At 42.2% G+C, this 15,478-nt stretch overlaps 1 protein-coding gene across 1 annotated transcript in view; it reads right to left on the reverse strand.

Moving 5' to 3' along the window:
• The window catches only part of GPATCH1 (G-patch domain containing 1), a 258,011-nt gene that overhangs the window by 85,359 nt on the left and 157,174 nt on the right, over positions 1 to 15,478 (reverse strand). Inside the window, exon 16 of the mRNA XM_069216538.1 lies at positions 2,558 to 2,768. Within this exon, the coding sequence (XP_069072639.1) occupies positions 2,558 to 2,768 (211 nt within the window). The remainder of the gene's footprint in view (positions 1 to 2,557; positions 2,769 to 15,478) is intronic.

Raw genomic sequence — 15,478 nt, forward strand, 5'->3', positions numbered from 1 at the left:
TGACCGATACAGTTCTCAACATCCTTATTTTATAATTACCTGATCCTTGCATCCTCATTGTCTTTCTTGGACAGCAGATAAAGTGACCAAATATAATCAGATTTAAAGATCAGAAAAATAGGCTCCCCTTTCAGCTGGGACAAACTCAGGATGGGCCAAAGGCCAGGCTACCTGTGTGATGGTATTGCAATATTGTAACTAATTAAATACCCCTGAGTTTGACTATAATTAGTATAATTAGGGCAGGCAACATGGAATGCTATAAACTGGGGTGGTACTCAGGGTGGTGCCAAAAGCTCCAGTTTTTAGGGCTGGAGATATTCTTCTGACCCCATATCACTTCTGCCACTAACATGACATGCACATTTTTTATAAGCCCTACTTGTTCTTAGTCACGGAGTCTCATTCCACAGCAGCCTCTTGCACTGCCTGCTGAAGAGTCCCTCTTTCTTTCGTTGACACACGTTTTTTTTTTGCACTTGACATAGGCACTTACCAAAGTGTGAATGTGGCAAAATAATATCTACATGCTATGTTCTGTGGGAGTGTTGATATATGCTGCTTAGAACTGACTCATTGGACAGCTAGAGTTGTGCCACAATTTCTATGTCTTTGGAATTATGGACGATAAATAAGTGTAAGGAAGTTAATTTAGCCCTGAAAAACTCTCACTAGTCTCCAGGATGAAACGTGTTGGCTGTGCTTATCATATTTTATGAAATTAAATAAAGGATAATTTTCCCATCGCATATGGTTCTCTGGATTTTTAGATATTTGTGAACACTTATTTCAATAATGTGTAGTCGAATTGATTATAGCTTTTGGTGTTCCCTTTTCATTTCTATGTGAGCCATATTGGCTGTTGTAAAGCATTGGATGCAGTCCCAAAGAATCTGACCAAGTGAATATATGTCCTGGTGTAGGAATTAAAAATTATATTACTTCTTCTAGCACCCAGTCTATGAACGCAATTTGCATAAACAACAATGCATCAGATATCCAGCAACTTAACACTCCATCTGCTGTAGATCCAGTATATAAATCAGGCACAGTGTTTTCTAAATGGCACAAAAATGTAATTGTGACAGCAGGGGAATAATGTTCATATTTACTGTGACACGCCTTGAAGTCTTTAATTATCTCAAAAGCACCTTCTCAGAGCTGCCTAAAACGAGATATGATTTCTGCTCTCAGCTGCTCTGTGATCTTTGGGACTGAGCTTAACAGAACTAGAATCCAGTTCCCACTCGTAATCCTCTGACGAATGTTCTTTCAGCATGTTTTGTTAGTTTTTTTATTAAGGATATCTACATTTATGTCCCACTGAGGCATCATAACATCCAAATTACAAATGTGTGGCTGTATTACCATGTTTTACATGTATGCCCACAGTCGCAGGTCATGTCCCAAGACTTGACTATCAATTCATGGGTGCCAAATGGCAAAGCAATCTGGGAAGGTGATGAATCCTTACACTCAGTGAGCACAGCAACTTAGGAAGTGTGGTAGAAAACACATGACCTACCTCATCCCTTCGCAAAATGTTAACCTCAAAAACTGCAGCTGTCATGAAAGCTTGGTATTGAACTGTCATAGTGATGTTGTAGGCATCTTTCTAAACCAACAGGAGCGGATGATGCTTGAAATTTGTTGCTGCTGCTCATCTTGCAGGTGCCCCAGGGAAGTGGGCCTTGGCAGGACCAGGCAAATCAATGAGTATGGTAATGAAAGCCCTACAGCAACCTCAACCTTTGGCGAGTTTCTCTAGAATGATAGACAAAATCCAACAAGGAAAGAGGCAATGATGGCCTCTTTGGCGTCCCTGCATGAATAGGCCAATGTCCCTCAAATAGGGGTCATACCCATGGAGGGCTTGAGCTTTACAGAGAACAATGGCTAAACTGACCAAGGTGGCCAAACAAATTGGCTTCCTGGAAAACAATGAAGAATTACTGCCAGATGCACATAAGGATTTCTCTGTTTATCAGCAGTGCCTTGAAGAAACAAGCAATAGGATGGAAAATCCACGAAGGCCAATGCATAGGCGTGTTTTGGTCCAACTAGTATAGGATGGAGGGGAGACCTGACAGAGTTAAAGGGAGCTTCCTTGACTAAGGAACTGAGTTATGGTCTTTACTCTGATGGTTAGACACACCACAAAAGTAGAAAGACAAACCTTCTTGAGCTATCTTTAACACAGAAATACATCAAAGTAAACATAAACACCTTTGACGCCTGTTTTGAAGACTAGATACTTGCTCAAAACAAAACAGGGTACATATGGTAACAACAATATGGTGATTATGAGACATAACTAGATGCACACTGTACTCCCTAGAAAGCACATAAGTGGCAATGGCAAGGTTTATTTCAACAGATGACTTAAGTGTCTAACAGTGTGAAGAACATCCTTGATTTGTACTAAAAAGTGAATGCATGCATGTAACTTGTGAAAAAAATAACAAATAAACCGATTTCGCAACATACGCTACTTGCAAATATACTGGAATTTGTTTTTCATTCGGAGCAAAAATAAAAATGCGATTTAGTGCCCTACCTTTCCCTACAGGCAACTTAGTATCAGGTGGATCAGATTCTTTATAGCCTTCTTTCAACTGCTCCTCTTGTACTTCTTCATCCTCACTATCATCTTCAGAAGATGATTTTTCATCTGATGAACTAGCAAAGATGGCTTTAAACAAGTCCATGGACGGCCGGCTCTCTTCAGATTCTTCTGCCTTCTTTTGATCTGTGCTTTCTTTCTCAGCCTGAACATGGTTGAAAAGGAAATCAATTACATATTTTAAGAAGCTCAGCAGAATCCAAGATTTTCAAAACAACATTCTTACATTAGAGTATTCCACATACCAGGAAAAAGAATGATACTAAAATAATGCAATATTACATTACTTAAAGAAGATTATAATGTGTGTGTTTTTTTTAAATTACAATCCAGTATGACTCACTTTTCTAAAAGAACAAAATAAGATAAGACCCACACTTCAATATCAAAGCGAAAATACATTGTCAAGAATTTTGTGACTCATCTGCAAATGACTGATATTGTTTCAGCTTTCAATCTAGAGCTACAAAGGCATTTTATTAATCACAGATATTTCAAAATTTGCAAAGAATCGGACAATAGGAGACAGCATCACTTGCACGACAGTGAGGAGAAAGTGCAAGAAGTGATTAGTACTGGGATGGCCAATTGGTAGAGATGTACAGGCAGACTACTTCTTCTGACACAGCCTAATTCAGGTGAGTTTTATTATTTGAAGACCAAAAAGCCTTCAAGCATCACAGTAAATGGTACATTTAATTTAGGAATATAGTCCAACAACTGGGTTACACTTGCACTGTGCAATATACTGTGTTTCTATTGCAAGTGGTGAGGTCATGATGGTCTTTCCCACGGTGCTAAGAGAACGGATAGCTCTTTTGACTTTCCAAACAAACCTGTAGTAAAGTGTTGTGGCTTATTCTTAAGGGGTGCTTCGTAGTGGGGATTTAGATATTACAGCTGTCAATTTCTAAGGACCTAGCATACCTCATAATAATCATTAGTACTATTACATTTTAGAGGACTATTGGTTTCTGAAGATGTATGGGGTGTGTTATAATAGTGGTCAATGTGCCTTGTTAGATGCTAAACTGCTCTATATAGAATGTTTCACACCTGAAAGTCGGGAGGAGGCTGTCCTGACAACCTGTTGTGTTCTTTTGAACATAGCACTGGCCTCTCTTCTAATATGATTTGGTAGGATATACTTAATTTGCTATTCTCTTTCAGTGTTGCAGGCTGACTAACCACTCAGACTCCTTTCCCCATGTCTCTTGTGTCCCTGGAGAATACTATAGAGCACTTATAACATTCTACCTAAAGTCAGCCTCAATGGAAACTGTTGTCAGAGGGTTTCCCACCATCCACAGCCACCCCTGCCAAGGGAATCTAACTTATCATTACAAGATGAAACACAGACATTGAAATACAAATCTGTATAACAAGGAAAACAGAGTGATACAAAACCTTGAGAATTAGAAAGCAGGAGGGTGGAATCACCCTGTTTAGACTATCTGCAAGCACCTCAGCAAAGAGCTAGCATCACAGTTGATCAAGGCGATTGTCCTTCAAGACTGACATCTATGTTAAATTAAAACCGAATAAAAACTCAAAATCTCCTATGCAGTTGATATTAAATAAATGCACAGTTTGAAACATTATTTAATAACTAAAGATAGTCCAGGGAAAGAGCATGCGCACCAGTGTAAGTATCTGTGCATTTAACAAATAGAAAAAAGAATATGGGTCAGCCCGGTAGGAGAGGTAATTACACCCTGAACCTAAGATGGCGACTAGGTATTCCACTGAATGCAGTGACGGCGGTCTGGATGTTGCATTTAGGATTTTTCTGTTTCGGTATCAGGAGCATCTTCTTTTGTGTGACATAAGGCCCCATATATGGAAGTAAGTTATATATGGTAAGTCAGTGAAAAAAACATGCCCATTAGTGGAAAGAGTTGTGCAATTAATTATAAGGAAAAAAGAACGTGTAGTGGTGTTGGCCCAGTTGGAAAGGGAATTAGGCCCTGTGCCTAAGATGACACCCATGTATTTTACAGAATGCAGTGGCTGTGGTTCAGATGTTGAAGCACATGACCCTACCGCCTGGTTGTAATTAACGAATGTGGAGGTCTTTAAATAGCACAGGTGAGAGAGTATTTTGTCTAAAGGAATGCATATCCACGTCTGTGGCAGCACAAAAACAAAAGGTGAGTTAGGTTATAGTTTGTTTTATAGTACCGCTTTGTAGAAAGAGGATACTTTATGCCGACACAGACCGTTAGTGAGCAGGGGATTATAAACCCCGCTGTCATATATGCAACATGAGGAGTTGAGCCCCACTCATGTATATAATGTAATGTTTACAAAAACGGTTTTCTTCTCTGACAGGCTTGTCTTTACTGCAACATAGAAAGTAGTTGAGCAGTGCAGGAAAATGCCCCTTTTTGACATAGTCTCCCCCACTTTTTGCCTGTTATTCGATGCAATTTTGACTGAAAGTGCACTGGGTTCCTGCTAACCAGGACCCCAGTGCAAGACCTCTTTCCCTAAAACTGTGCAATTGTTCCCCAATAGGCAATATCTTTGGCCCCTCTAAAATTCCCTAGTAAATGGTACCCTTGGCACCTAGGGCATGGGTACCAAAGAGAGTCCCCAAAGGCTGCAGCATGTATTGTGCCACCCTCAGGGACCCCTCACCGAGCACATGCAGACTGCCATTGCAGGCTGTGTGTCTTGGTGCAGTTAAAAGTGAAAACACGATGTGGCCCACAGCCTGTGTGCCAGTTCCCCTAAACACTGTAGGCAATATATATAAGTCACTCCTACAGAAGGCCTTACAGCCCTAAGGCAGGGTGCACTATATTAAATGTGAGGACATATTTGCAAGAGCAGATGCTATGTCTTTGTCGATTCTCAGACATATTGTGTGGACAGAGGAGCAATTTTAAGTACATGTGCTGGACACTGGTCACAACGAGTTCCCCAGCTACAAGATGGCTTCACTAAAAATAAGGATGTTTGGTATCAAGCTTCTCAAATTAATAAACCCTCAGTGATGCCGGTGATGGATTTATCAATACATGCACAGATAGGACCTACAAACGACCAGTGTGCAGACTAACTAGTTTTAGCCAGCCTGCCAACACCCAGACATGATTTGGATCCCTAGGCTTAGCGCCTTTGCTCTCGGGTGGTCAGAAACAAAGCCTGCTCTGGGATAGGTGTTTACACACCCTATCCAACAGGATGACCTGCAAATCTGCATTCCAAGGCAGGGGGCTTCAAAGAAGCTTACTGTCCTTGGTATGCATATCTGGTTTCACTCAGAGGAGAGGTGCCAACCCCCCCTGCCCCTTTAGGCACCTGGACAGGCGGGAAATTTAGTATTCAGAGAGTGTCCACCACTCAGGTCAGACCCGCTCTGAGGCAGGGTTATGCCCACTTTGCACAGGTCATTTTCTGGCTTGTGGCAGCTTACTGGCTACATTGCAAAACTTGTGGGGCATCACGGACATGGATCCTGACCACCACCCTTTTGTACAAACCCTATACATGATAGACAGTGGGTGAAAGCTCATCACCTAGCATATACCACACATGATCCACTTGCAGCGACCCACAGATGCTGGGAGGGGGATGTGGGAAGAGACCTAATGCAAAAAGAATAGGAGAGAGCGCTCCACTATCCCTGGAAAGTGTCACAGAACGCTAATGTCATTACAACCCTGCTCACTTGATTGTGCATCCTTACACTGTCAATGTACAATGTCAATATATTGCACTGAATGATGTTACTGAGTAAATTCAATAAAAACGGTTTAAAAAACTGCCCACTTCCCACAGAAAGTGGTCATATGGGGGGTGCAGTGACTCCAGAAGTAAGTAGCTCATTTGCTACTACTCTATACTCTCTGAAATGCCCATAAGTTCAATATTTAGGGGAGCCCCTGGCACAAGAAAACCATATTACTGCTGACCTACTAAGAAAGACACTCAAGAGCACCAAAAGAAAAGCCTGGGAAAGAAACATCTGACTTGGCCCTAGCCCTGCCAGCCTGCCTGCTGTTTCTGCCGATTTGCGCCACAGTCTACTCGTCTTGTATGCTCCTGTGCCCCCAAAACCCTGGGAGGACTGCCAACCTGCAACAAAGACCCAGGAAATCCCGTTGAGCAGAGGAACTGCTTCCCTGCATCTGGCAGGCACCCCAGAAGACCTGACTTTGGACAGCAAAAACCCGGAAAGCACCACTGCACTTGTGCTGCTTAGACCAAGTTGAAGGGGGCCAACGGTGCCAACATGGTTCCCAGAGCCAGAGTCCACCTTGGACTTGCCCACTGTAGACTCCCTGACGCCACCTGCTGCCTCTGCCCACAGGCCCCCTTGTTTTTCTATTCATACAATAACATTGCAGCTCCTGAAAAATGCTGACTTTTGAAACCTGAAAGTATTTTTCTTGTGAAACGTACTTTCCTGATCATATTGATTCTGGTGCCTAAACATATAAAACAATACTTGTTACTTTTATAAATTGGTGTGGATCTCCTTGAGTTGTGTTTCTCATTTATTGACTGTGTGGGTATTTGCAGAAGTCTAACACTCCTCTCTGATAAGCCCAAGGCTGCTCGACCACAATATCCCCTAAAAGAGCACCATGGGATTGCTTGAGTGAGACCCTGTCCACTAGAAAGAGAACCCCAGGACTCTGCAAGATATATCTCATTTTGATATATAAAGAGCCAGCTTCCTACACCGTTATCACCTGATTAATGGGGGCATGAACTGCAACATATCTTGGTTCCTATGAGATAACTGAAGGCCAAAGAAATATCCCTTTTTGTTACATATTTTGTTTAGGTGACGAGCCACTCATAACATTTTCATGAAATTGAAGTGGTGGCTCTTTTAAAAATGGAAGGGAGAATTATTTTCCCCAATGAAGTCTGGACATTGGCTGCATATTTAATTGAGACTACATCTGCAATGGTGAGAAATAGGGTTTTTTATTTTAAAGAAGTGTTTGACAACGGTGTGAGGCAAATGTGCCCATGTTTTTTTTTTCCTTTTATATTCCCTTTGTGTGGAATGCCCTATTCAATGATTGTCTGGTGCTTGTCAGCCTCAAACTTAGACAGAATTCATTTTGGGAAGCTAATACAGAAGGGTGGCTGCCTCAAACAAACTTTTATTTGCATCTAATGGTGAGTGTTCAATAAGATCATTATGAGTGCAGTGATGGTGAAATGGGAAGCGAGGTTAAACAGTATGATTGAATGAAAGGTTAGAGGGAATATACTAATTGCGATAAAATGATCAATGGGTGCGTTAAGTGAATGGTCCCTGCAGGAGATGTATACAAAAGGAGTGAGAGTAGGATGCAGTGCGAAAGGAACGACTTGGAATCAGTACCATTGTTGTATGGGAAGCATTGGGACAATAATGTTGTGCCAATTTAAATAATGATTCGAGCTGTGCATTTATTTAATATCAACTGCAAGGGAGATTTTGGGGTCTTGATGGGCTTTTAATTTAATTTAGTTCAATAAAAAATTGTTGAGCTGTGTAAAAAATTGTTTTTTAGTAATTGTCATAAGAGTATAACTATATGTATCGTATCTGTGTTACAGGTTTTATATTTTGTCTCTATGTATGTGGGAGAATATATGTTTTTGTCCTGAGGAAGGTGGTAACCTGTGAAACCCACCGAAACGCGCCAATGCTCTTGTTGGACCGAATCTGTACAATATCCAGATACAACAGATACTCATATTTATGTTACATCATGTATAATGAGTGAATGGATCATGACTACTGAATTAAGACAATTATTTGCTGTCTTTTCGGTCGCTCCTCCTTTTATTCATTTTCTAGATTTTTGTGTTTAAACAATGTAACCGTGCGTCGTACTGGGGCGTCTTTTTATATAATATGTATGTTTTTGTTATAACAAGTGTTTTTAACCACTTAGGTGCGACGGACGGCTGTGAGCCATCCAATGCTGCGGTGCTCATGTGCGTTGGGCGGCTCCCAGCCATCCCCGCACACGTCACAGGAAATCCCTCTGCAGGCACCAGAGGGACTTTCTTCTGCCAAAAACAGCCTTGGGAGCTTGGGAAGATCTTCCCCACCTCGAAGACTATTTTTGGTTTTCAATTAAATGATGACCAGCATGCATCGTGGGCTGATGTTATTTCACTGAAATTAAAGTGAAGTGAGCCAATTGGCTAATTTCACATTCACTCCCTCGGTGCTCAGGGGGCTATCTCGGCCTCCGAGCACCGAGGCTGACGGGCGAGGTATCATTGGAAAGAGGAGAATCAATTCATCTAGAGGTGGTGGCTGCCCAGAATGGGCATTGCAATGCCCCCACCCCTTCCCTAAAAAATCAGCAGTCTTTTTGCCCCAAAGGAGGGGACAGGACTGAAAGCCCACTAGGCACCAGGGTTTCTTTTTTTTATTATTCATGTGGGGTGGGGGAGTGGGGGCAGGGCAGATGGGGGTTATTACTCCCATTTGACCCCCAGGGGAAGAAAGCCCACTAGACACCAGGGACTATTTTTTCTATTGTTAGTTAGAGGTGGGGGCTTCCCAAAATGAGCATGGCAATGCCACTACCCCTGTCCCAACAAAATGGGCACAGTCTTTCTGCCACTCCCACCCCCCAGGGGCAGAGGGGTTGTTACACCTGATCTGCCCCCCCCCCCATGGGGCAGAAAGCCCACAAGTCACCAGGAACTATTTTTTGGTAGTGTAGAGGTGGGGACTGCCCAGAATGGGCATGGCAATAACCCACCTCCTCCCCCCCCCCAACAAATGGGCAGGATCTTTCTGCCCCACCTGACGAGCAGATGGTGATTATTACCTCTAATCTGCCCCCTGGGGAGAGGAGGGCAAAAAGCCCTCTAGACAGCAGGAAAGACTTTAAAAAAAAAAACACAAAAAAAACAGGGGTTGGTGCTGCCCTCCAAGGACATGGACATGCCCCCACCCCAGATAAATGGGGATAAAGTCTTTCTGCCTCCTGGGGGGCAGATAAGGGTAAATAGCCCCGATTTACTGGGGGGGAGAAAGCTTACAGCCCACTACATGCCAGGGAACTAAAATAAATAGAGGGGTGGGTGCTGCCCACCACCATCGGCACATTTATGCACCACCCCAACTCTCCCCTGCGAACAAAAGCATCTCATCCCAATGGCAAGCAAGAGGACACGTGACTCTTTTGGGTGTTGATTTTACATATGGGCCAGGAGAGCATGAATAACTCCCAATACTGTCCCATACAATGGTGAACAGCTGCACTTTTTGGTTTCGGTAGGCTGCCACCTGGAAAAACCTACCAGACTCAGACACTTATGAAAAGTAGACATCTGGGGGATTCTAGTGTGGTGTCCTTCACATGCACCCTACACCATTGTTTTACCCACACTGCCCTGCAAACCTCCAACTTTGCCGGAAGTCACACATTAACCCTACAATTCTGTGATGGAAGCTTCTGGAATCTGCAGGAATCCACTAAATTCTTATCACTCATAATTGTCAAGCCTGTGGATTCCTGAAGTTTCCATCAGAGAAACGTAAAGAAAATGTCTGAAGGCGAAGTTTGAGGTTCGGAAAAAGAGGGTCTGTTTTCTGTGGAAAAATGAGCTGTGTCCATGTTGCGTTCTGGGCCGTTTCCTGTCGCGGGTACTAGATCTCCTCACACAAGTGAGGTACCATTTTTATCAGGAGATGTGGGACCATGCTGTGTTGAAGGAAGTTTGCGGCTCACCGTAGATTTCAGAACTTTCCATCACACAAATTTGAGGACAATGTGTTTTTAGTCAATGTTTGGGGTTTCAGGGGATTCAGGGTAAAACCATGTGGTGAGAGCCACACAAGTCAAACCACCCTGGATGTCTCTAGGTGTCTAGCTTTCAAAAATGTACAGGTTGGCTAGGTTTCCCTATGTAACAAAGAGGCACTCGTTACTATCATGGACTTATACAAATGATAAATATCAGTATACTAATTAATATCATTACAATTACTCCAAAAGTTCTTTTCAAATGGTATCCAGCATAAAAAGAAAAAGAAGTGAAACAAGGAATAATCCAGAATTGAAGAGGCGTCAATAGTCTTCAGCTTGGTTCAACGCTTTTGAAGTTTAATATCTCTGACCCATGTTTCGTGCTTCCATCACATGGATACGATTAAATTAGATCCAACAAATCAATCAGTGGTTTTGCCTCCAATCATGTGTTTCTCTATTCCATATTGACCCCACAGCCAGTGGTTTTGCCTCCAATCATGTGCTTCCCTGTTCCATATTGACCCCACAGCCAACACGTGTTTCGTCCAGGGACCACCCCTTTCGACTTCATCAGGGCTGAAAATTTATCAATATAGATTACATAACTAACCAGTGATCATCAAACATATATTATTATACCCTTCATAGTGAAAAGAGTGGGATAGGTAACCACAAAGAATAGTCTGAAAGACCAGTCTTGAAGTTAACTACATGTCCAAAAGTAGAGCCCATAACAATACAAATCACCTCCAGCTGTGTGTGCCAAAAGACACTGATTGCCTCCAAACAACAAGCTCCAAGTGAAACCGAACTAATTTGAACCACAATTCATGCAGAAAAACAACCGGCCATCAGCTATTATAAAATGAGAAGGTTTATCAGTATAAATCAAAAACATCTATATGCCCTCACACGTAATATAATGCACTGTGTCTTAGGGCTGTCAAGCCTGCTGTACGGGTGACTTACATATATTGTATGCAGCATTAGGGGAATTGGCACACAGAGTTGAGTGACATGTTGAATGTTCACTTTTGTCTGCACCAAGACATGCAGCCTGCAATGGAAGCTTAAGTGCTTGGTTAGGGGTCCCTTACGGGGTACAATTCGTGCTGCAGCCCATAGGGACCCTCTTGAGCACCTCAGGCCTTAGGTACCAAGTTTACCATTTACTAGGGACTTACAGAGGGTGCTATAGGATTTGCCAATTGTTAAACAATTGTACAGCCTAGGGAAAAAGATCTGGCACTGAGGATCTGGTTAGCAGGAACCCAGTGCAGTTTCAGACTAAATCACAACATTTACCAGGCAAATATAGGGAGGAAACCATGTAAAAAAGAGGCACTTTCCTACAGATGCTCACCTCAGTTTTCCCCATCCTATGAGTATTCTTAGTGGCTTTATGTAAAGGGTAAATAATTTAGGCGCTGGGGTAGGGTGGGCATTCGTTTTTGATATTGGAATCCCTATTCTCACCAGCTGTTTCCGAACAGTTAAGTAGGAAGCAAACCATCTCAGGACTACACTTCTGAAGAATCACATGCTGAGTTTTAGTAGCTGCAGAACTGTGCTGTGTCAAAAGTTGCTGATGAATCCATGAGAATGAGTAGAAAAACAGCACCATCTCAACACAATGTGGAGATTATCTAGGATTTTGAGAGTGTCAAAAACACTAATTGACAGAGGACACAACAATACTTTTTACATGATGTGCATTGAGCTGTAGAGCTGGGCCTTTTTTCCAGAATCTTTCCTAACCAGAGAAGGTAAGATATTGGGCAAAAATGTGACAAATCGTTTGGATCAGTTTCTGCAACTTTTAGTAGAGGCGGTCTTTGTGCAGTTCTTAGCATAGAATGAAATAATCTTTCATTTAGACAGGCACTAAGAAGTTAGCACTTGATAGAATCTGGTCCAAAACTTCCCATGAGTGGGGATTCAGGAGACCCAATACATGGATTATCTACCATTCAGATGGCGTTCAGTATGTGGTCTTATCGGAGAAGAACTCTACAACCTTATAGCAGTGATGCAAGTTTTGTTTATCTGTTGGTGTTCCAAATTGAGTTAAGTTAATTTCCACCCATTTGAATAATTCTTTTGGATGTTTTGCTATGCTATGTTTTTCCTTGAACATATATGGTTTGGTTTTGGCAGCAATAACATTGCCTTTATAAGTTCTTCTCTCCTTTTTGAGGTCTGAAAGTGAACTAGATCCTATGAATTCTAAAGAAACCATCCAGTCCATATCGTGAAGAGAATGTAGAACTTGCTGCTAAGATCCCATCCAAAACATTTCCTCCTTCAGAAACTTGATCAAGAGTCTCAAATCGAGAATCTTAAGAGACTCTGAAACATTTTGGGAATAATGAAATACCTAAAGTAGAGGCTTTATCCTCACTTTTCCAAGAAACAGTCTCTACAGCTCCTCTGAGCAGCAGCAACCAAATATTTTTCATCAGAAGACTTGAAGGGAGATGGGAAGGGCAGTATTGATAGAGGACTATGTTATGGTTTTCACAGGAATGAAAGAGTAAAACCTGCTTTAATCACCTGCAGGATCTAGGTGTTCAAAGTAATCTTTTTATATTTGTGGGAAAACAGAGTGAGACAACCCTGAACTGTAGATACAATGACACATTTTCAAAATCTTAGAGAGGTTTTGAAGCGGTTGGGATTCAAAAGGCATTGGGATCTGAGGCCTGTTCACTACATTCTCCAAAAGATCAGCTCATATTTGCAGAAACATTACTGAGGTTGCTGAAGCTTCTGCACCTGCTTGTTAAAGTGGTTTCCCATTGACAATACTTTCTATATTGCTGGTGAAAATGGAGGAGTGGTGATGCCAAACACAAACGTCGAGCCATGGCCCTGCTCTGCTTAAATCACTTTCATGAATGACCCACATTCTCATCTACTAGATGCTGGCAATAAAAAGGCATGTCCGGGAGCTCTGCTGAAAACATTCCTAAAAAAGCCAGTAGTGTACATTCAAGCACATTAAACAAGTAGAAGTATCCTCTATCTTCAAACTAGTCAACATTGTTTGCTTTGCTGCCTCGTCCATGGTTTACTAACACCTAATACAGGAACAGAAAGCTGATCAAGTATTGATGGAACAGCCATTGCAGCAAACTCCAAAACTCAGGAGTACACCTATCCTTAAAATAAATCTTTTTCCCCAGAGCATCCAACCTCTTTCATTCACAATCTGGAGGAGCTTCAAGGAAAGTGTTATCCCTCATCTATGCTGACGAAGCAAAGAACACCAAATCCTCTCTGTTGGGTGTGTTAAAAGAAATAGGAGCTGGCCTATGAGCTGCATGGCTTGCTACTGCTGAAGATGACTGTGGTTTATTCCATAAAATCAATACCCTATCAACCTGTGCCTCACTGAAAGGCAACAAATGCATTCTTGCCACAATCTCAGTATACAGATCAGATTTCAGCTATTCTGAATAAAGATTAATGTTCAAGCATTCATTAGTTTGACAAGATATAAAAAAATTATCAGCCTCACTAAAGCCATCCTCATCTAGGGTATAGCTTCTCCAACTTAAAACCATCAGAGGCAGAGGCAAAAAGATCCAAAATGTTTCAAAGCCTCGTAAGATGGCACTTTAGGTAGTTAAGGAAACTCAGTCTGCTTCAAATAAGCCTTAATATTAGCTCTTGCATTCTTTATAAATTACTTAGTCACTGGAGTTTTCGACTCCATCAATGTTGAGCTGACACGGCACCAGAAGTCAATCCTGATTTCAATACTGGTCCCAGCTTCTCCTGATCTGAAGTGCCTTTTTTGTCCCTCAACTCGAACTTGAGATGGAAGCTGCCTAGTATAAATCAAGTCCATTCAAAACAATGGCACCATTTCAATCTTATCAGCTCTAGAATGTGCACCTCGGATTGCCCCTTGGCAAAAATAGGCAACCAGATTATGACCTGAACAGAGCAGTATCCCAAATAGCATACTGATTCACCCAGTTATAATTGGTCCAGTGTTTCTGAACTATTGTTTCCCAGTTGAGGGAACACTGGACCAGATTTTCCATCAAAACTGCTTAGAGCATTTTGCTCCAAACGAAAACTAAATTGCAACCCAGTCCCCCAGTCAACCTCCTCCTAAAGCAACAGGGGAGCATTTAATGCTCCACAATGCCAAGCTAAATTCTGCTTGTCGGAAATGGCCCTTTTTGCAGGGTTATCCCCAAACATTTTGCCTTCTTCCTCCTATTTCTTTCAGGTCTCTTTTTGCTGGTTTATTGTTTCTGTGCACTTTACCACTGCTAAACAGTGCTAAAGTGTGTATGCTCTCTGTGTAAATTGTACTGTGGATTGGTTTACTCATGGCATATATGATTTACTGGAAAGTCCCTATTAAACCACACTAGAGGTGCCCAGGGCCTGTAAATCAAATGCTACTAGTGAGCCTGCAGCACTGGTTGTGCCACCCACATTAGTAGCCCTGTAAACATGGCTCAGACCTGCCACTGCAGTGTCTGTGTGTACTGTTTTAAACTGCCAATTCAACTTGGAAAGTGTACCCACGTGCCAGAACTGTTGGATTTGGGGATCACGACGCCGTGATAGCCCCAGATGGAGCTATTGACTTCAAGGAACTGTATTTTTGAGTAAATCTTGCAGAATTCATATTTTTATCACCATATTTTGGATTTTTATCGTATTTGGTCTTGTTTTAAATAGATAAATATTGGCTATTTTTCTAAAACTGGTGTGGTGTCCTTTTGTAGTGTTTTCACTGTATTATTGTGTGTTATGTGCAAATGCTTTACACATTGCTTCTGAGATAAGCCTGGCTGCTCGTGCCAAGCTACCAAGGGGGTGAGCAGGGGTTATCGGAGCAGGTATCTCCCTTATCCTGACTAGAGTGAGGGTCCCTACTTGGGCAGGGTGCAAACCGACCGCCAGCAAGAGACCCCATTTCTAAAACTCCTCATACCCATCCCACCATCTATATCATCTCCACCCAACCTCTGTGCACTACGCTGGCCTCTGCTCACATTTACTACTTGCTTAGGGGAGGTTCTGAATGTGAAGGTTAGTACTCAAATAATTGGGCCTGAGCCACTGCTCTCCATTCCCCACTCCTGGAGATTAGCTTGTA

The sequence above is a fragment of the Pleurodeles waltl genome, chromosome 12, assembly GCF_031143425.1.
Source record: "Pleurodeles waltl isolate 20211129_DDA chromosome 12, aPleWal1.hap1.20221129, whole genome shotgun sequence".
NCBI lineage: Eukaryota > Metazoa > Chordata > Amphibia > Caudata > Salamandridae > Pleurodeles > Pleurodeles waltl.